The sequence below is a fragment of the Dipteris shenzhenensis genome, chromosome 5 (assembly GCF_047967505.1).
Source record: "Dipteris shenzhenensis isolate YYH24624 ecotype China chromosome 5, Dip_SZ_1.0, whole genome shotgun sequence".
Lineage (NCBI taxonomy): Eukaryota > Viridiplantae > Streptophyta > Polypodiopsida > Gleicheniales > Dipteridaceae > Dipteris > Dipteris shenzhenensis.
The window spans coordinates 16,865,958-16,886,830 of record NC_141600.1 but is presented as its reverse complement, the minus strand read 5'-3'; the positions used below and the strand labels follow the sequence as shown (position 1 = coordinate 16,886,830).

The 20,873-nt window shown below is 44.5% G+C and overlaps 1 protein-coding gene across 3 annotated transcripts in view; it reads left to right on the top strand.

Moving 5' to 3' along the window:
• Positions 1-2,330: 2,330 nt before the first annotated feature.
• Positions 2,331-20,873, top strand: part of LOC147901684 (uncharacterized) — a 65,784-nt gene continuing 47,241 nt past the window's right edge. For all 3 annotated transcript variants that reach the window (XR_015541006.1, XM_087374793.1, XM_087374794.1), the window contains exons 1-4: positions 2,331-2,522; positions 8,596-8,716; positions 16,380-16,467; positions 16,720-16,884. Coding sequence is in view for 2 of the 3 variants with exons in the window: in XM_087374793.1 (XP_087230919.1) it covers positions 2,430-2,522; positions 8,596-8,716; positions 16,380-16,467; positions 16,720-16,884 (467 nt within the window). In the remaining variant the exon portion in view is untranslated. The remainder of the gene's footprint in view (positions 2,523-8,595; positions 8,717-16,379; positions 16,468-16,719; positions 16,885-20,873) is intronic.

The following is a 20,873-nucleotide window of genomic DNA, read 5'->3' as shown; positions in this document are numbered from 1 at the left end:
CCTGTAAACTTCTCTTCAGGTGTCATACCACGTATTGGAGTAGTGGGGTTTCTATTCATGATAAGAACAATTGATAGTGCTTCTATGGAGGTGACTCAACAAATATAACATGCGAAACAATAGTAGATAATATACAAGATGACGAAATACATAAACGCTCTTTAAATGTGAAGTAGATCTTCAAAATTCATGAAACCTGCAGGACATTATTTGCTTACAAGCAACAAGAACACCATGTTGTGAACCACGAATTCCTCCAAATTTTAAAGCTATTAAATAATTTATCTAACGTTGGCACTTGACAAAATAACATATCAATTGAAGGAATTAAAAAAAAACACACACACACACATGCACTTTTTGTTTTTGTTAGTGAAATCACACATGCACCCCCCCCCCCCCCCCCCCCACACACACACACACATGATGGAATAGACGTTTCCATAGCTCAAATTTGCAAGCAACACAAAGATACATAATCTTTAACATATAATGACCACCAACAGAAAGTCATTATTTTTATTACATACATTCATAATCTACTAGCTAAAATAAATAATACATACCCATTGTATTGCTAGGAGACTTCAATATTGACATGTCTCAAAAAGCATCACGATCATCAAAACTACAAAAAAATAATGGAAACTTTCAATTGCTACATGTAGTTCAAAGAAATAACTATAATCTATGGAACAAATCTGGACAACATCTAGAGAATGTATCCATAACAAATACAAACTTAGGAACAACTTACAGTTATTGGACAAATCATTCAATAACTTACATATATACACAATTTTTATTCAATAAAAATTAAATATAAATTTCATATACAAATAAAATTTAACTCACAATATGTATCCTTACTTTCATCCTTAAGTACAAGCTAGGCCATAGTAGTCTCACGATCTGGTTTTTCCCCTTGCTCACCTCCTCACTCACATGCCCCCCCACACATAGGTGGCCCTATAGAGGGGCACAACTGCTCATGGCATACACTGATAGTAGGCAGCTGGAATCGAATGTGAGCAGCCAGTTTAGGTGCGTAAACGCCGAGCTACTAATGCATTGCCTTTACTACCATGTTGATATATAGGGTGAGGGCCTATATAAGGGCGCTTTCCCACCTACAATTAGGTTATATTAGTGAGCTTAACATAACTAATTCCATTAAGTTAAAGATAACTTTAACAAGGGAATTACATTCCCCTTGGTACCCACCATGCTATGCACTAAGTGGCCTTAACTAAACATTTAGAGGGCATTCAAGGCTTTTTTTGTACAAAATGGTCTATTTCATTAATCTAGAGTCTAGTTCTTAAAATTAAGATTACCATGGTTTCTTCTTTTCAAGATCTTTCAAACAACTACCCATGTTGTATAGTTTTGAGTTGATCATGATCATGAACATTTCTTAACAAAAATCTTGCTCAAAGTGGCATTACCATTGACTAGCCTTAAGTTAACCATTAAAATTTATATATTCCAACTTCTTCTCTTCATAGTAGTCCTTAAAGTATCTCTTTTGGGGGGGTGTATAAATTTACCAGTCGTTAATATATCTAAGCTAACTAGACTCTCTAAATGCCAACAGGAATGCACACTTATGTGAACACTCCCTTAACTAGTGTTCCCTAACTGGTAGGGGGAATAAGCCCTAAGACCCATTTGAAAAAATTGCAAAGAGTGAATAGGAGTTCCAAGTTGCTCTCGTGCATGCTAAGATGTAAGTTTGTTTTGGACTTGTGCTTGTTGTGTGTCTCGAGACTCTGAGCCAATGGGAGTGAAGGAACTTGAGACCCTCAAGGCCCCGAGCATCGGCTCAAGCTAGAGTAAGCGTGCAAACTTTGTGAATGCATAGCGGACACTCAAACTTTCATTGTTTGGATAACCTTTCCTTGGTTACAAGCATTCGTGGTGGGACGCTTGTGAAACCACTCTTACACTTTTAAGGACCTAGACAAGACCCATTTGAAAACCGGATGTAAATTCCAAAGAGTGAATAGGAGTTCCAAGTGCCTCTTGTGCAAGAATCTACTTGGGGAGGATGGTTCAAGCTTGTTGGGGGTGGGGGGGGTGCTGGACAAACGTTGTAGGCACTGGCATCGGCAAACATTGAGCCAACTCCTCTGACACATCCTTGGTAGCGCCTGTCGCATCCTTTTTGTGCGCGCGTGTGTGTGTGCATTTGTACTGAAATTGAAAGTGCCAAAAGCGCCCCGCAATCATAGGAGGTGAACAAGATAGAATCGTGAGCACGTGGTGTAAATCCTTGGCCTATAATGATTGCGAGCAACTAGAGGAGGCGCATTTGAAAACAGGATGTAAATTGCAGAGAGTGAAGAGTGAGTGTTTGTGCATGCTAAACAAGATGTGAGCATGTGTTGGAGTTTGATCCCTTATGGTGAGCTTGGCGATCAGCAGCCATGGCAACGCATCCATGGCTTCCTCCCCACACTGCCTCCCCTCTTCCTTGCTCCTTCGCTCGCCTTCTTCCTCCTTCCGTCTTCTTTCGCCCGGTCAGTACCTCTCACCTCGCCTTTCGATTGCTCTGCATTTGCTCTTTTCCCCGGGCACCATTCGAATTTCATTCATCCAATCTTCAGCTCTGCGATTCCGATTTTTCCATCGCTCTCTCGCCTTTGCTTTTTTGCTGTTCCTTTCTGTGCTCCTGCGATCATAATTCTGTCTGTCAATCAATTGAACGCTTGCCGCCACGCGGACGCCTCAACTCAGTCACTCTTCATTCCAGACAGCGCTCCAGGACTGTCTAGGTAGCTCTATACCAGAGCTAATTATATCTTTACGACTACCATCCAGTATTTGGGCACGCAGGAGATCATGCTTATTCTGTAGTGAGCACCCTCGAAAATACTGAGAAAAAAAAATGCAATTTGATCTTACAAACGCAATTCACGCAGCGTTCATAAGCAGAGCGAAGATGTAAGTAGCCATTGATTAGTGTAAACAGACGATCGATAAAGACTTGACAATCCAAAAACATGGACAAATGGGACACATGTAAGAGAGCATATCGGTCTTCTTCTTTTTAGGATTTTATTGGGATACCTCATGATTTGCGAATGGCGTGAGATTCTTAGTGCAAAAAGGTGCATATGGATTGGTCATGAGCACATGTATTTGTCATGCGTACTTATATCTCTGGGCCGGCGCAAGGGAATTCAGGGGAGTCAAGTGAATACAAAGTTTGAACGCCAAGGACGCTACTTGCAAAGCTCGACGTTTCAGGGGATCCAAAGTTTGAACTTCAAGCACGGTAAATAAAGTTTAAGCACGGTAGTCATTATTCAAAGATATGAAATCATTAATGCAAACAAGGCCTCATTATGCCTCATCTCTGAAATGATTTCTCATCAGTTATCAAACAATATATGGTGGGCTGATTAGAAGCATTGGAAGTAGTACAACAGCCCCATCAAATTCCTTTTTCTCATCCTTGTCTGCGCTCCTGCATTGCCTGCGTTATCTTCTCTTAAACCAGTCCACTACGTTACAGAAGACCTATTTCACGGACTGCTCGAAACAGTCCTTTGTATCCTACTTCAATGGTTTATTGAGCTATTGTCAGCTTAGGTTGCAACCCTATTCTTACTGATTAGATGGGCCTCAGTCACAAGAATAGCTGCAATTACTGTTTACAGTGGCCTTTTCAGTTCATAACGTTGTCTTAACCAAAGTTTGAAGGTGGTTTTGGTGGCTTTTGAGGACTCTTGTAACAGTGCATTGCTAGATCCCAATGCATTTTTTTTTGTTCTTGTCATGGGCTAATACATATCAATCCAACTTTAGAAGGCATGAAGTACATGAATGAGAATACATTGCGTGAACCAGAATCAATCTCCCCAAACTGCACTCTAAATGTAGTTCTTGGAACATATGCTTACAAGGGAGTTCTCAACCCAAAGGGGGAAGACTGCCCAATGCTTCCCCAGAGACTTCCAATCACCTGCCTTGGTGAAGGCTATCAGCCTCTGGATTTCCCCCCCCCCCTCAAGAAAGAGACTTCTATTAAGTATGAAAAAACATCACAAGAGCATGCTCAGAGCGGATATACATCATGCATGGCATGAACAAAACAACCATCCAGAATGGGTCAGCTGAAAACCCTCAGTACAAACTGGAAAGAAAGCAAGGAGGAGGCTGAAAATGCCACCCAACCCTGCTCTAGACTCTGAGAAGAAGGGAGTCCCCTCCATCCCCAAATGTCCCTCCTGGTAGAGGTTGCCCGGGAAGAACCCTGCATAGTCATCCAATTTGCCATCAAAGTATGTATGGTACCAGTCCTCCATATGATGCAGGCTACAGTATGAGATGGATTGACTTGTGCTCCATCCAATGCCTTTGTGCACCTGGCTCTCGAGATATGCCATGCTGCAATGCTCGCTAGAATCTCCCATGAGGTATCTATAGATGCATGCATAGGTCTGAAGGGAGACAATGGAACCTTATCCGGAGAGCAGAACTCTACTGAATGTTGTCGAAACCAAGATAGCCCAAGAAAAGTCATGCCTCTCATAGAAGACAAGAGATAGGTCATCAGCCTCTGGATTTGGTTTTCCCTCATTTAATTCATGAAATTGAGATGGAAGTTTTCAGAATCTTGTTATTTTGCACCTGGAGTTTTGAAAAAGCCTATCACAGGGTAGATTGGGGCTTTTTAGAGGGTCCACATCGTTACGATCCTATGGCTTTTTGTTTTTAGACAAGGTCACCAAGATGTGGTCCCAACTGAATTGCTTCACAATGTGAGTAGCTGTTTACTTAATAGAGGGATTTGTGGGGAGTCTTTCCTGCTTTCCAATTGCATGATACTGTCTCTTTATTTACATTTTGAATGGTTTTTAGAAGCTAACTGAATGCAATGATGAGGTCAAATAGCTCATATGGCCTGTTGTATCACGGTCTTCTTTTGAGTGGGAGGGGATGTCAGATTTGTGACCTATTCCTTTAATAACCTTTGAATTATAAGTGATGAAAGGCTATGCCCTTTTGATCGGATGCTTCCCACGAGGCACAATTTTTAACAAGAGCTACAACTCTTCTAAAAACACACGTTTTTCAATTCGATTTAGCAGTATAATGTACACTCTCTCAAAACATTTGAATCAATATGAGTTCTTGCTCTCTACTATCATTACAGTCCCTTTCTGCTCCTTAGCTAACTACAGCAGCCTAATAGGGCTGCTCTATGGTGCTGTATCTTCTTCTCTCCCACTTCTACAAGCTGGATACTGCTATTTGGAGAGGTGTTTTTCCCAACACGGGTTCCATGAGCCTGATCGTGTGAAGGTTTGGTGCTACATTTATTAAGGAGTGGTAGTTGGAGAAGCAAGCCATACAGGTGTATAATTGGGTTTCTTTGACTCGTTCCTGAGTGCCCTCTTGAGGGAGCATGTTATGTGCACACCCGGACATAACATGGCTAGTGTTATGAAGGTCAGGTTAACCTCGTGAGTGCCTTCTTGAGGAAGCATGTTATGTCCACATCCAGACATAACATGGCTACTGTTATGGAGGTTAGGTTAAACTATGGTAATGTATCCTAAACTTGGGACAGTTAGGACATGTGGTACCTTTGCTACACTAAGGGTAGTCCTAGGCTTTACACACATAAGCATATATGTAAGAGCCATCACTCAATTGGGTATTCTTAGAAGGCCCGTCCAAGCCTATGTCTCCCTAACAACATCTGTGTCTAGATGGGACTGTGGTATGGGATGTGTAGTCTTACCTTGGGATGGACTATGGTCAGAGGTTGCCTGGCTTCTAGCTCGGGGGTCATCTTGAGGGATCTACGGTTGGGTGGTGATGCACTTGCCTTTACCCATGGTGTCCTTGTGCTTGTACACTGACGCTTGTTGATCTTGTAGGTTAGCATGGAGGTAGAGGAGATCCTAGAACCCCTAGGTTAGTGATGACTAAACTGTTAGGGGCTATTTCATTTGCTATCAGAGCAAACTTTATCTTCCTGTTCATGAACACGTTCTTTGTTTGCTTTGTTTGTATGGTTTGGTTGCAATCGTGTCTTGGAACTCCCTGAGTCAGTAGATGTTAGATTTGAATTGAGTTTCTTCTGAGACTTTGCTTGAGTCGAGTTTTCTAATGCTCCTCAGCTGCGTAATCATGCTAGAACTGATTTAGGGAAAGTTTCGTGTTGTCGTGGTTTTCTGGGAGAAATCGCTGCATATTTATTGGAGGGCATGTGTTGCTGTGCCATCGTTAGGCTGTAAGGACACCTATCAGGGCTCTACAACAATATGGCTTGGCTCTATGGCAGCCTGGCAGGGCTGTACTGGCTGTACAGCAGGCCTGTAGGCTGTACGTCAGCCATGGGAGCCTGAGCGGCTATGTATCTAGCCTTGTAGGCTGTGCTACGGACCTATATAGCACGGTATCAGGATCATGCAGCACATGGAAGGCTGTTTTTGGTAGTCAGGTGCTTGTGTGAAAGCATGAAGGCAATGAACTTGGAGCTGCAGAACTCGAGTTGCTGGCTCCAGCGAGTTAGGGTGCTTGAACACTGATTTCTAGCCCTTTTCACTTAAATGTCATCTTGTTGCAGTGACTTTTTAAGCTGAAAACTTATTCAAGGCAGAGTCTTGTTTCTTCTAAGTGGGATGCATGGTGTGAATGTAACTCTGCAGGGGTTCGAGGGCTTCTTGATGGGGATGAGCCTTGCATTGGGAAGGTTGAAGGGTTGGATTTGGTACTTCAGACAATTCAAAGTGTGGATACTTTGTATGATTGGAGGAAGGAGGATTGAGGGCGCCTCCTTGGTGGATAGAATATCATTCACCTTTGGAGGCTGCTACCTTTGTTTTGGATCACAGATGATAGAAGGAAAGCATGAAAGGAGCTGTCTTTGTTGGAATAGGACTGGTCACCTCCCCACTTGTGAGCTCCCATATGAGGAGTGCATTAGTAATAGGCATGGGGCTCCATTACACATCACTTGGAGCATCAATGCAAGTGCAGGAAGGAGCAGCAGGAGGACCACCCTTGGGCCTATATACAGGAGGTGAAGGTGACCTACAGAGTGCTGCAGACTTAGCTCAAGGAGCTGCCCACCTTGGCTGACTTTCTGGACAGCGTTGTTGGAACGTTTCCATCCCCTGATAACTATGGGGCCTTGTCGGCCCTCCAGATCTCCCGCTATAAGTAGGAGGCTTTGGCCTTCTTGTCGTGCATGCATATGGCAAGGGGGAGAGGAGACAGCAGGTGTAGGAGCAGTCCACAGTCCCTTCTGTTCTCAGTTTGTTCACTATAGTTACGTCAGCCTTGAGGCCCAAAAGTGGACACTACACTTCATCGAGCATGGGGGGATACCAATTGGCCTTTTGCCTCTTAGCTCCAAAATACTTCTGCAACACAGCGGAGAAGAGAGAGGCGAAAGAGGTTTCACTTCCATTGTCCTTTCTGAAGGCATGGAGTCTAGGAGCTCAATGCTTTGTTCTGACTTCTACTTGTTGACAGCAAACAGTCTCAAGAAGTTAGTGATTGTATTCGGCAGCTAAGGACAACAGCAGCGATTAATATAATGCCTTTGATGACAAATTCTGAGTATATATGTTGACAAGGCTTGAAGAGAGTTAATCAAGATATGTTACAGAAATGTTCAGCCTTGAGTTAAATGACATGCAGTGCCCTTGGTGCTACTACTATGCAATTTTGGAAATCACGAAGAAAATTGAATCAAGGCCTACAATGAGTAGATCAGTAGCACCAAAGACATGCTATAGTTTCAGCAGAGTGTGTGAATGTTAAGGTAGATATGTATGTGTCATTTATTGAAAAAATGAGATACACAAGTTAGCCCAGTACATACTTAGTCTCTCATTTTTCATGATCTCTTTGACAGTTTGTTGTAATTCCGCCTTTAGTATGTATTCTGCAGGATGTTGTAAAGTGCTTATGACAACACCTTCTACCTCTAGGATGTAGATGTGCTTGTAATACATGTTGTGCTTCAAAAGGGACAAAATAGTTTTGAATAGTTTTTTTTGGTCCCATTTGTGGATTCTGTTGGATGTGAAGCCCTATAGTTGCTTTAGTGAGGTTGCTGGAAGATGCTTTCACCCTGATAGTATCATAGCTGATTAACCTTAGTTCTGGAAATGATATGAGCGCTGCTTTATGGTACCTGTATTCAACCTCTTACCTTTTTTAAAACCATTTCATTAGCTGTATCTCAACCAAAGGGAGTTTGCCTTCAGTAATTGAATTATTTTGCGTATCAAAATGACTATTTCTACTCTCGTCTTCTCCTTTACAAGTTCTGTGCCAGGTGCAAGTAATTATCATGAAACTGCTTTGAAGTTATGCATTGAGATATCATATTGTTATTTGCTGCACTTCAACCTTATTCTCTTTCCAGAAGGAGAAGTGTCACACAAGGACGACTTTGGTAAACAATTGTGATCATGGTGTGAGATAAAGGAACTCATTTGCTGTTTATGTATGTATCTTCATAGTTCCTGTACGAGTGGAGATTTTGAGGCTGTTTCCTTTCCATCTGGTCTTTGTACTCTTTTATTTCTTACACTCTTATTTTGCAACCCATTGCATGTACAGAAGTGTTTAAACACCATTGTGGGCTTTCTGAGAAGGCAAGCGAGCACCAAATTATTGGTTGGAAGTCGACGGCATGTATTTGTCACAAGCCATCGTCGATGGAACTCCATGATGGTAACAGGTGGAATTTTCGTGATTCAAATTCGCTTCAAGCATGTGTGTTTTCCTTGGGCATCACAAAACACTATCTTTCAATTCTGGCTTATGCGATTCTGGCATATTAAGCAAAGAAGATAAAATTAAAAGGAAGCATATGAATCCACACGAATTTGACAAATGGGAAGGCAGAAGGGAATTGGAGATTCAATAGGCATCTATTTCTATGGATCTATGGACCAACACTAGGTATGAACATCTGGGTAAATAAAGCGCTCCATTAAAAGTATTCTCCCTCTTCAACGACTTTTTGTCATACATCTTCACGGGATACAATTTGCAGATGTAAATTCACTGGAGTGCTTGCTGCTTGAATGTGGTTGTAGGAGAAAAAGTGAGCTTGCTGAGGATCATCTATTTGGATAGCTGTACGTGCAAACATATGATGAGTGTTCATTGAGCACTTAATTTTTTGGGATATTATTTTTTCCTTTTCAGTGAGGTTGTGTCATGTCAGTTTTGTACATCTTCATGGAATGCAAATTCCACATGTAAATTCATTGACTGTTCTTTAAGACAAAATACTGGACTTTTCTAGCATCATCTATTGGCATAGCTGATGATACATTTGAACACATAGAAAGGGTTCCTTGAGGACTCAGTTCTGATACATGATGGAGGTGGATAAAAGATGTCTGGCATGTGGCATATTGGGATAGCTGTGATAGAGTTAAATCAAAAGTCTTGGAGGACGTTAGCCTTTAGAGAGACCATGAAATGTTAATGTATAAAATGTATATGGTGTTTAAACCAAGTGGTTTAGTGTTTGTGGTTCTGTTGAATAAAATGGTGAAAGGCTGGCTGTTGAGGTTTTTGATTTGAGATATGAGAGGACTAGACTGTTGGAAAACACACCTACACTTGCCTGTAGCATAGCATAGCTAATATAACATGTAGATAGATTAATGTCCTTGCAATCACCCACTAAGAACACAAGAAGATATGCCACAGTACAACAAGAAGATATAGAGAGCACTTCAGATAACACAAAGACGTACAGCCACAATAGATCTCAACCTCACCTTGAAAGCAGTGGTGAAATTATTACCTGCAGTGAACATCCGCTGAGTTATGGCACCAATATAAGCTATGCTTGCTTACCCCACTGCTGTAGAAACCCTCCTGAATCACCACGTGCCTCTTCCAGTCTTCAGTAGCTTGCTCTAGGGTGAGCACACATGTACTCTCCTACAGCCTGTGGGTATGTATCCTGCGGAACCCAATATTTGCTGAGGGCTGCTTCAATACTGAACTGAGGAATGCCTCCTCAATGGGGCCTTTTACAGGCTTTGTAGCCTTCCAGTATGGCTGACCAGATGCAGGTAACTGCGGACCTGTCACAGACTGGGCCAACCCAGTCTGTGTGTGCTACCAGCTACTGCTGGTTGACCCTGCCCTGTGGCAGTCTTCCACTGGTTTGACTCTGCTGCAACCCTGACGACAGACAGTCTGTTACTGCCTCCATACTCTGCCCTCTGCCAACATGTATCCGAGGTGTTCTAGGCTGCTGCGGACCTTCAGGCCCATCCCAGGACCTGTAAGGGCCCTTCCATGTAGGCGCCCCTTTGCTGGCTCTGTACCAGCTCTACTACCCTCTAGATGCTGGGTATCTTTCAGCCCCACAGCCTATGGGGCCCACTGACATAGTGTGCCCAATTAGAATGAATCAAACACATGCACTAGATGCAACACTCGCATCTAATTAGTGAGTGAATGTGTGTGACATGTGGCAAGGCCACAAGAGATATACTATTGGAATTGTGCCATGTGGCAACCATCCCCTTCATCCATGATAGATGTATGGGGGGCTTGCCACATCATGTGGCCCCTTAAGAATCTCTAACCTGTCCATGACTCAACATTATGGATGTCCAAATCTGGGACATAAGGTCTACGTACCATGCTTTTTTACTTTAATTTTAACCCAAAGAACTATATTGCCTTTGTATATCAAGAAGTGCTTGTTTCAAACCATACAAAGCTTTTTGTAGTTTGTAGACCTTTTTCTCCTTGCCTTTAACCTCAAACTTGAAACCTTAACCACACTGCAAACTCATCTCTTGGAACAGAATGCAGCTACTGGAGTCAAATCACACTTTGGAAACAAGCTTGAAATTGGTCGGAAACTTCAATCGCAGCAAGGGGATGAATCACAGCACTTTGGGGCAAATTGCAGATGGGAGTAGACCTCGTCTGGAGGCTGGAAACTCCGGACAGTGCTGTTAGGAACTCAATGATGAAGGTGATAGGTGAATCGCTGTAGAGAGTAGATGGGAGAGGAGACAGAAACAAGAACACAGCACTAGGGGCCAGAAATAAGGGCTGAACCCCCCTCCCCCCCCCCCCCCCCCCCTCTCAGGTCTTTATTGCAATATAAATTTCTTTGTATAAGGCGGCAGAGTCTGCGTACAATTCTTTAAAAAAAAAAAAAAACAGAGAAAAGGAACTTCTATCAATGCTTAAATCCAACCATACAAATTGGCAAAACCGGAAAGGTGCCAATCGTGGCCAAAAACAAAAAACGGGCTGAAAGAAAACCCGCCTGTTGCCAGAGATCCCAGCTCACTGCCTAGGGATTCTCTGTAACAGGGGCTAACCACCACGGTGGTGGACTATACAGCCAGCGAATCCCTTGCGGCGTGAGATCATAAAATACACCTGCAGGCCAAGCCTTGCAAAAACGTGCCCGCCTATTGTCGGTAGCTCGAGAACCTGGAATGCCGTGCTCCCAAATGGATCGCAACGTATAAATGATATCCTGCCAAATGGCAACCAGCGTAGCCGTTGGATAAAAATGGTGTTGGCCCATGACCCAGCTGCAACGGGCCACCCAGATGTTCCAAGCCATGATGCTGGCCACCGTCTCCCAGACACTATCCTCTCTCAACTAAGGGGGATGGTGAGAAGGGGGGGGAGTAACCAAGTGAAGCTCAATGTTGTGAATGCTTTGACCCTGTATCCAATAAGCTGGCAAGACCGTGTCTATGGAGAAGGCATGGCCCCCCTCTGTAAGCCAAGCCGCCATACCCCACGTGAAATCTCTCTGCGTGCTCTAAAGTCGTGCCACAATCCGAAGCGCTTCGAGCTAGATCCTCTGAGTTGCTGGGCAGCTCCATAAGCAGTGAGGAATAGTCTCCATGGCTCTAACTGTACATCTGTGGCAGTTGCCATCCACCCGTATCTGCTCAAGCCACGGGCCCACTGGGAGACCTCCGTGTGTGAACATCCAAAAGAAATAGGATATCTTCCGTGGACGTAGGCTCTAAGACCACAGACAGGCCCAAAATCTGGATCTAATCTCCTCGAGCACCTACCGTGCACTCTAGTGTCTCTCCCACGAAGGGGTCTAGGCCATTGCGTCCATCTGGAGGCGACGTCCTATCCGCGTGGTGTACAAGAAGAAAGGCACCTCCTCCACTCTCTCTGAGAGACTTGCTCTGACCGGCCATAACCACTCTCCGGGGTCCCACTGTATCTCGCCGAGAGGGCGACCCTCCCATAACCATAGTCTCCAGCGGGGGGCATTTAGGTCTGTGATGCAAGAAGGGTTGATCGACCAATCCTTGCCCAAACGTCCCACTACTCTGACCCTCTGCCAACCCACCTGGCCTAACACCTTGTCCATCTCCTGATCCCTTGGGATCTAGGGCTGCAGTAGTCTGCCCGGTCCCACATCATAGAACCGCGCGCTTGTGAGGGTTGGCGGCTGCGGGCATAGCTGAATCCTCAGAGGTACACCCGTCCTAGAGAACTGTCCTAGCTAGTGTGCCGGAGTGAAAACCTGCCTACAATTCTCAATACGGCTGGGAGCTTAGAGGCCCTTGATTTATAGACTAGGCCAGCCAACTAGAAAGCATGTGCTTTCTTAAAGCCGGGCCTGCTTTTCTTGCCTAGAATAGGCGCTTTTGTTTAAAGAGTTGAGCTTTCTCCAAAATCTTGGGCTTTCCCCAAAAGCAGGTGCTTAGTGATGATATTGCATGCTTCAGGATTCCAAATCCCTAGGCCTTGTGATCATCACTATAGTCAACACATATGCCTTTAATGGATTTATTATGCAGTTTTTTTTTTTGGTGGCATCAAGGATATGAGCATAAGCTATGCAACCAAATATCCTTTTTTTTTTTGCCGAAAAAACAGTGCTAATTATATTACTTCGAGAACAAGATACAAAAGGTCAGCTTGTAGCTGACGGGCTGCGTTCACAAATCGGACACAGCCCTAAAAGGTAACACAATAAATCACTCTCTCACGTCGGGATAAGGCGAGTGTGAATGAACAGCCATCGGGGTGGTGAGTAGCGCCACCGAAGGCCCTGCGAACTCTGCTCGAAGAAGAGGCCCTGAGTGTTCCAAGTCCGGAGGAAGCGTCTCCGCTTCTCTTGACCGGCGGACCGGGAATCTCCTTGAATCTGGTCCCACTGGCCTCTGAGGGTATGAATAATCTCGCACCAAATATCAGTCATGATCTGGGCAGTCGATAAGGAGGTGCCACCGAGGATCTGCGCGCAACGCGAGGTCCAAATGTGCCACCCTGCTATGTTGCTAATAATCTCCCAGACTGGCTGCCTCTCCTGAACTCCTGTATCCGCCTCTGCTAGGTGCTGCGGGATACCCTCGAGCAGCCCCCATGTACCCTGCGTGATAAGGAAAGTGGGGTCCTGCTGGCATGCCTCGAATAAGTGATGTAGACCAGGTGCGGTGCTGCACCAATAGAACGCGCCCCACGTGATCAAGCCTAGCTCTGGTGCTGCGCGAGTGAGAATCCCGAAAGTCCACCTCCACACTTCCTGGGCGCGAGTGCAGCTCCACAGGCAGTGTTTTGGTGACTCCTCAACCTCATGGCAGATCTGACAGCGTCCGTCCTGGCCTATCTGTCTCAACCAGCTCCCCACCGGAAGGCAACCAAATATCCTTAGGTGATCCATTCCATGCTTTACACCTCTAAAGGTCTCTTTAGGAGTTTTGTTTAGTATGGATTTCATAGCACTTGGGTTAAGAAGGTACATACCTGTATTTATTGCCTTAGCCCACAAGTAGTTTGGTATATTGTTGGCTGCTAGCAAACTCTTGGTTTTCTCACCGAGAGTATGGTTTGTGTGCTTAGTAGCCTGACCTGTGACACCCAAAGTCGCCATGTTGGTGTACATGCAGTCTCGAAGCTGCAAGCCTCTAAGGAATCCGATGAGTTTCATCAGTCAATTGTACAAGGTCCGGAGGGAAGTGACGTGAACCTCGACTTTTTCGGGTTGAATGACTGGAGTGGCACCGTTGTCCTCCACTTTTGCAGCTTACATTGACTAGAGGATGAGGAGTTGTAGGGAGAAAGTGGGCTGAGAGAGATACAGATGGTAGAGGAAGAGAAATGTGTGGAAAACCAAGAAAGCCACAACATGGTTGCACGCGACTACATTAGCATTGTCTTTACCACTAGATTTAGGCCCGCTAGAAACTCAGTACGAAGACTTTGTATAAATGGATGCTTAAGTATGTGTGGGTGTGTGGATTTGTATGTGAGAGCATATGTTTATACTATGGTCTACACCCATTGTTGGGCGTTGATGACGTCAGTGGGGATGCCATAGTAGCTAGTCCCTGCTATGCGTGATGGAGTTTATGGTTTTCAACCTTATGATTGACTATCATGAGAGTGAAACTCCACTATGTTGTGTTTTTAGAGGATTAGTTTGGGCATGTTCTTGGATTCATCTAGATATATGCTTCTACGTATTAGTAGACATGCAAATTTCACCTTGTGAAGTTTTCATCCATGTTGCGGCCTGTTGGTATTGCGAGAATTCTTTCTATCTTAAGTGGTGCGTTGCCCTATTAGCTAGATGCTCGTCTGGGTGAGACTAAAATGAAATCGTTCAATCTTCACAAGCAGTTGTAGCTTGAATGAATAGATTTTGGACTACTTTTTGATTAGCCTTAAATACTCGATGGTGAGGCTTTAGGTACTGAGCATATGAAGCGCTTCTTGTGTTGGACAGCCTCATGAATGAAAGTTGCAAGGCATCTTTGATCTAGGTAGGACAAGAAACTAGATAGGGGTCCAAAACCATCCATGAAAACACAGCAATAGCGACCTTGGTTCTTATAGTATATAAGGCACACGAAAGCAAAGTACTCCTCTGACTCAATGTCTTGCCGATCACATGAAGCATGGATGCGACCCTCTCTAGTATGCCCTCAGCCCACCCACCTCCAATGCAAAGTTGGTGTGCCAAGAGAGAGATGATTATTATCGATACACAACAAGATCTACAAGACAAAGGTGGATTCATGACAATGTTGCAGCTTTAAAATAGCTGTCAACAATAGTAGTTTCATGTGTTTGCATCCTTGAGCATGCGTGCAGGCATGTGTGCTCGGTCCAAGAATTTTTATTGATGTGCTAGTACCTCCTTGACGTAAGCTCCTATTCTCTTCGGTAATTGGTCGACGAGGATGTGCAAGTTCGTGTGTGTGGACAACTTTATATCGCATTTTCCCCTGATGTGCTGATAGGTGGGGAGTGTGTGGCATTCGTCATCCATGTCCTGTGATGGGCATAAGTTGCAGACTGGATCCTCTCATGGCACATTTTTCCATCTACAAGTCTCTACTTGGAGCTTGTTTGTAGCTGGCATATTAGTTTACTTTTAAAGAGAGAGATGTTCTCATTGAGATAGTTGTGTCCTCCATAGGGAAACATTGTCTCTTTTGTAGAAGGCCATCTTCTCTTTTGGGTCCTGCCATAGTGTGGCTGTGATTTTACCAACTCTCTGATGTCAATGTTGGTGTGCGGAAGTTCTGATGCATCGATTGCCCTATATCCCATCCACTGTATTCCTGTTTTGTACTAGCCCTTGTGTTTGGTTGCTTCCTTGGCTTTGCGAGGGAGCTTGTCATTAAGCGTTTTTGCTTCTGTATTTAGATATTTGATGTGTTAGCCTAGGGCTTACCCTTCTAGTGTTAGCATGCCCGTTTGAGCTAGTAAGCTGGGGTAGGGAGTTTGAACCTTAATTCCTAGCTCTTCGATTAGAAACCTTTTTTGCACTCTATAAAGAATGACGGTTTGCACTAGTGTAGTGGATACAGATTTTCACATTGCCCAATTCCAGATGTGGAAAATTTTCCTTTTGCTTTGTAGGCTGAAAAGTGCCTTCATTTTCCTTTGCCTACAGAGAGAGAGGGATCAATACTGTAAGTTAATTCAGCTTCAAAGGCTCTGATCAAAATCAGATTCTAGTGTTTATGGGCTTGTGCTACTTCTTAGGATGCAGATATTGTGTAGCTGTTTTTCTGTTGAAGTGTTGTATCAATGAATGCAACCTTAAAGTCCATCAGTTCAAGGGGTATCCTGTAAAATTCTCATGTGGTATATTGTTCATTCTCATCCCTTAGCTGTGGTCCTTTGTGGATTTTGGGAGCTGTATTATTCCTGTTACGACAATATTAGGATCTTTTGTAAAATGGGAGTGCCTGCAGAATGGATGGTTTGCAGAGAGATCGAGAGAGATCAGTACTGAAGATTGAGAGATTGGATAGTTTGCAGAGAGATGGAGAGAGAGTAGTAGTGGAGAGAGCTTAGCATCAAAGTCGTTTAGCAAAAGGCTCTGATGAGGTCTGGTTTTGGAGATTGTGCAGCTGCTTTGGATCCAGATCTACATGCTGTTCTTGAGCTGGCTAGTGATGATGAGCTTTTTGAGCTGTCAAACATTCTTTATGGTCAAAGGTGAGTTTTCTTACAATATACATATTGAAGTCCCTATCATGCATGGTTGTACAAAAATGCATATACTTAAGGCCACGAAATCAAGATTGTGTTTCACCTACTGTCAGTGATGACCTTTATAAGTATACCTATGTTCATGTCTAGTCTTTGAAGCTTTATCACTGCAATGCACTGTGCTTTTTGTTGTGTTGTGGTCTGCCTACCTTTCAGCTGTCGGCAAATTTTGTAAGGATCTTGTTGGTCTGATGGCAGCTTGTTAAGTCCATTGCTGAAATCGGTGACACCAGGAGATGGCTCTCGAAATATCTATATAGATGACAAGAGGCATGAGGATGAGCCTGAGGGAAGAGATGCGTTGATGGAACGCTTGGAATCCAGGTTCTTGTTCCTTGGTGCAGATGCCAAATCAATTCTAAGGTCAGTTTTGACTCTTACTGTTGAACACAAGTCAACTAACAAGCTAAGAAAAATGGATTTACTTACAATTTACTTTGATTTTGCACTGCCATGAACAAGAAAAGAGATCAGTTGGAAGCTTTTGAGATTGCAAAGAAATGCGATTTTCTATTATCATTTACGCTGTGTTCCTGAGCTGTTGACAGAACTAGAGCTTTACTCACTAGCCATAGCAATAGCTTTACATCTCTGCAATGTACTACATTTTCCTCTAAGAACGCTTTACAAAGAAGCAATGATGAGGTGGCAAAGTTACATGGGCAAAATCTGGTGTAGGACAAGAAAACAAATACTAAAGAACATCATTTGTGCAAGTAAGAACACAGGGCTTGCTTAATGATAGAAGAGGAATGTAGCGACGTTTTTTTCAAGTAGTGGAGCATCACTTCCATGCCCACGTTTTTAACTCTCAATTCTTCATCATGAAAGGAGTGTTAGAAACTCATTGTGCCCACCTGTGAGCCCCCGGTTTGAGGGGACAAGGAGCAGTGAGAGGTAGGAGGGCTGGCGAGAGAGAGACTCAGGTCGGCATCATAGGCAACCAGCACACGGGCTGGTTGCAGCCTGCAACAGCAGGTAAAACAGGGCTTTAGGCCTCACATGGAGGCGCCTGCAGCAGCGCAGACTGGCTGCACAGGGCACCCTTATGTAGGGGCCTGTGGTAGGCCAAGTCGGCCCAACCAGGGCCACCGAACATGGCCAACCCTGGTCGGTTTTCTAGGGCCCATGTTGTCATGTGCACGGATTGGTATCCGACGTGTACTGGGTACACAAGACTAGCTCAGGTAGCCTGGGGAGGCTTAGAGCTAGGCAGGCTTGATTCTCGGGTTGAGTAGCAAGGGTACGAACCAGTTAGAGGTCTTCGCTATTTTTGGCGCTTGGGGTCCGAGTCTATATAAGGGGCTCAGAGGTTCAGTTCTCGGGGAGCCGATGGGAGCAAGTTTCATTCCCAGGTGCTAGGTCTGATCTTGGATTGAGTCGCGGACGTGCGCCTGCATCATAGTGTAGCCCAAGGCCTAGCAGTAGATCCCAGGCTTCACAGCGCCACCTGGTGGTATGGGACACTAGGCTGGTTAGGATCTGGTTGGGAGTTCGTGCCAATAGCTCAGCTCGTGGATCAGAGGGAACATTTTCTAATTCGGGATCACATCTTGTAGATGTCATGGTTGGGTGGTGAGCAGCCTGCTCAGTTTCCTCACGTTGGTGTGTTCTTGTGTTTGCTTGTAGATCAGAGGTTTCAGGAGTGCTGGGGACGTGTTAGTTGGTATCAGAGCCAACTCCTGAGGTAGGAACTTCTGTTGCGAGAATTTTGGACGATTTTTTCTCCAGGTATGCCCTAATTTCGAAATTCGTGCTCAAACCCTGCAAGTGTCTGCTGGTTCATGATTAAGGGAAGTGGTATTAGATTGGGATAGAAGGAAGGAGAGAGAGAGAGAGTGCAAGGTGATTTCATTGCAAGAAGTGATAGGTTGAGAGAGAGGGAGAGAGGTGTAGCTAGGAGGAAGTAGTGAGGTCCGGGTAGAGGCGTTAGAAGGGAGTCAGGAGAGAGTGTAGAGTTGGGTACCAAAGGGGATCCCGCATGTCGGCTGGCTGCTCAGGGGTTGTGATGGTAGGTAGAAGGGGAGCGCAGGAAGGTGCGCAACAGGATAGGGCTAGATCGCAATCTAGGCCAGTTGCTTTTCGGGGGGGCCTGGAGGCTTAAAAAAGCGCTACCCCTTTGTTTTTGGAGGGTGAGCTTTTGGAAAAGCAGGGCTTTACTAAAAGCCTGCTCTCCTGCTATTAGTTCGGCCAAATTGCCTTCTCCCATAGCCTGTAGATTGCGTAGAATTCCAGCCCCTCTAGACCTTCACGCCCGGGATCCAGAAAACTTGTACGGCCTGCTACAGCACTTCGTACGGACAGCTAGGAGTGGAGTCTCAGGTTCAAGAATCTGAGCTGAATCGTCAGCTCAGCTCAGCCAGCTTACCTTCTTCATCGGCCAGCTTTCCCTTCTTCCATCGCCTCCTTCCTGGCCAGCTTTCACTTCGTTTCTACCTCCTAGCTCCAAGGCCACCTGCTTGTTTCTCTTCTCTAGCCTATCTTCTTTTCAGATCAGATTTCAGTCATGGCTGATTCTGTAGACCCTGAGCTTGCCATGGGAGACCAGGATATGAACTACCATGCGGAGGATGACCAGGGTCTCTACGACGATCTGATTACGAAAAAAGCCTTTAGTGAATTTACCACTGCTCTTGATGGAAAGTTTGAGCAAGTTAACACGAATCAAACGGGGTTGACACAGCAACTCCAAGGGATTCAAACTACACTCACACTTTTGACTAGCATTGTTCAGGCGCCCACGCATGTGGATGCCATGGCTTCAGTGTTAGGTCCGAACATCACTCCAGATCCTTTTCCCGGAGATCAGAAGTCTCGTACCAAGGAGGTTGTTGACACTTGGTTGCACAAGTGGCAAGTACACTTCCAGTTTCACCCTTACCCAGATGACAAGAAAATATAGCTTGCAGTCGGGTTTATGTCAGGAAAGGCTTTATTGTGGTGGAAGAAACTTCAACCCAAGCCTGCAACATGGATAGAATTCGAAGGGGTCTTCAGGAAAGAGTTTCTGAAGGAGGAGGAAGATTACGATATCGTAGGTAAGCTCAAAGCCCTTGATATGTCCAAGCTGAATTTGACTTTTGAGGTTTATCTTCAGAGGTTTCGGGATTTGCAAACCAGAGCTACAAAGATGGATCCAGTGACCTTGTTAGGTTTCTTTGTGGATGGTTTGCCTGACTCCTACAAGTTACAGATCAAGAACAACAAGTGTACCGTGTTGCAAGAGGCCATGAATTACACGTGCATTTATGATGATACCATGGCCAGCGCAAAGGGAACCACAGTTGCCGACACGGGTGGGAAGAACAAGAGGAAGTTCTTCCAGTCTACCACTGGTACCAGGGAGTCGAAGTCTATAGACAACGCCTCCAAGAAACATTTGACTCAGGCGAAGAATGGTCGTGCCCGTTTCCTTCGTACCTTGAAGCTAAAGAAAGAGGGACGTTGCTTCATCTGCGAGGAGCAGGGCTACACTAGGAATGATTGTCCTAAGCGCAATAACCAAAAGCAAGGGCCAGGACTGAAACTCCATGCGGGTCCAAGTACTAAAGTTAAAGGAGCTAATCAAGTTTCGATGACATGTATTTCTGTAAATGTCATTACCTGCCCACTTTCTTGTAATTGCCTTTTAATACTTCATTATTTGGTTCCCATGATCTTTTCCGAGTTTATGGAGAAGTTAGGGACCAAAGAGTTCACATTCTCTTTGACCTAGGCAGCTCTCACAGCTTTGTTAATTACAAACTTGTGCAGAAGATGGGGCTGTCCACGATACCTAGCGATCACACCTATGAGGTGCACTTCCAGCTGGGAAGCAGTTTTGGGATCGCAAGATTGAAGCGCTTTCTATCCGGATTGAAGACTACACAGTGGCTCTTACGTGCTATGTCTTGCACTTGGAGCATGTGGACTTGTTAATTGGAATAGAGTGGTTTAAAACCCACGATATTCGGACTGGATGGAAGGAACATACTCTTTCTTTTTTGGATAAGGACATCTAATTTTGTATTCAGTGTGATAATATTCTCTCTTCTCAGGGACCTATTGTATCTACGATGCAGCTTCGGAATATATTACACTTCTCATTATGATGTCTATCAATATGTTTTGATCTGCTTTCTTCATTTGTTGTCTTTGTTAATAACAAGAATGATTTAAGTGTGTTTGAACACTGTGAATTGAGAACGTTGTTAAATGATTTCATGGATATATTCCTTGCTCAACTGCCGGAAGGTTTATCTCCAGAATAGGCAGTAGACCATTGCATAGATTTAGTACCTGGGGCTCAACCTATTAGTGTTCCACCTTATAGGATGAGCCAGCTTGAGGAGGATGAGTTAGCTTCACAGCTA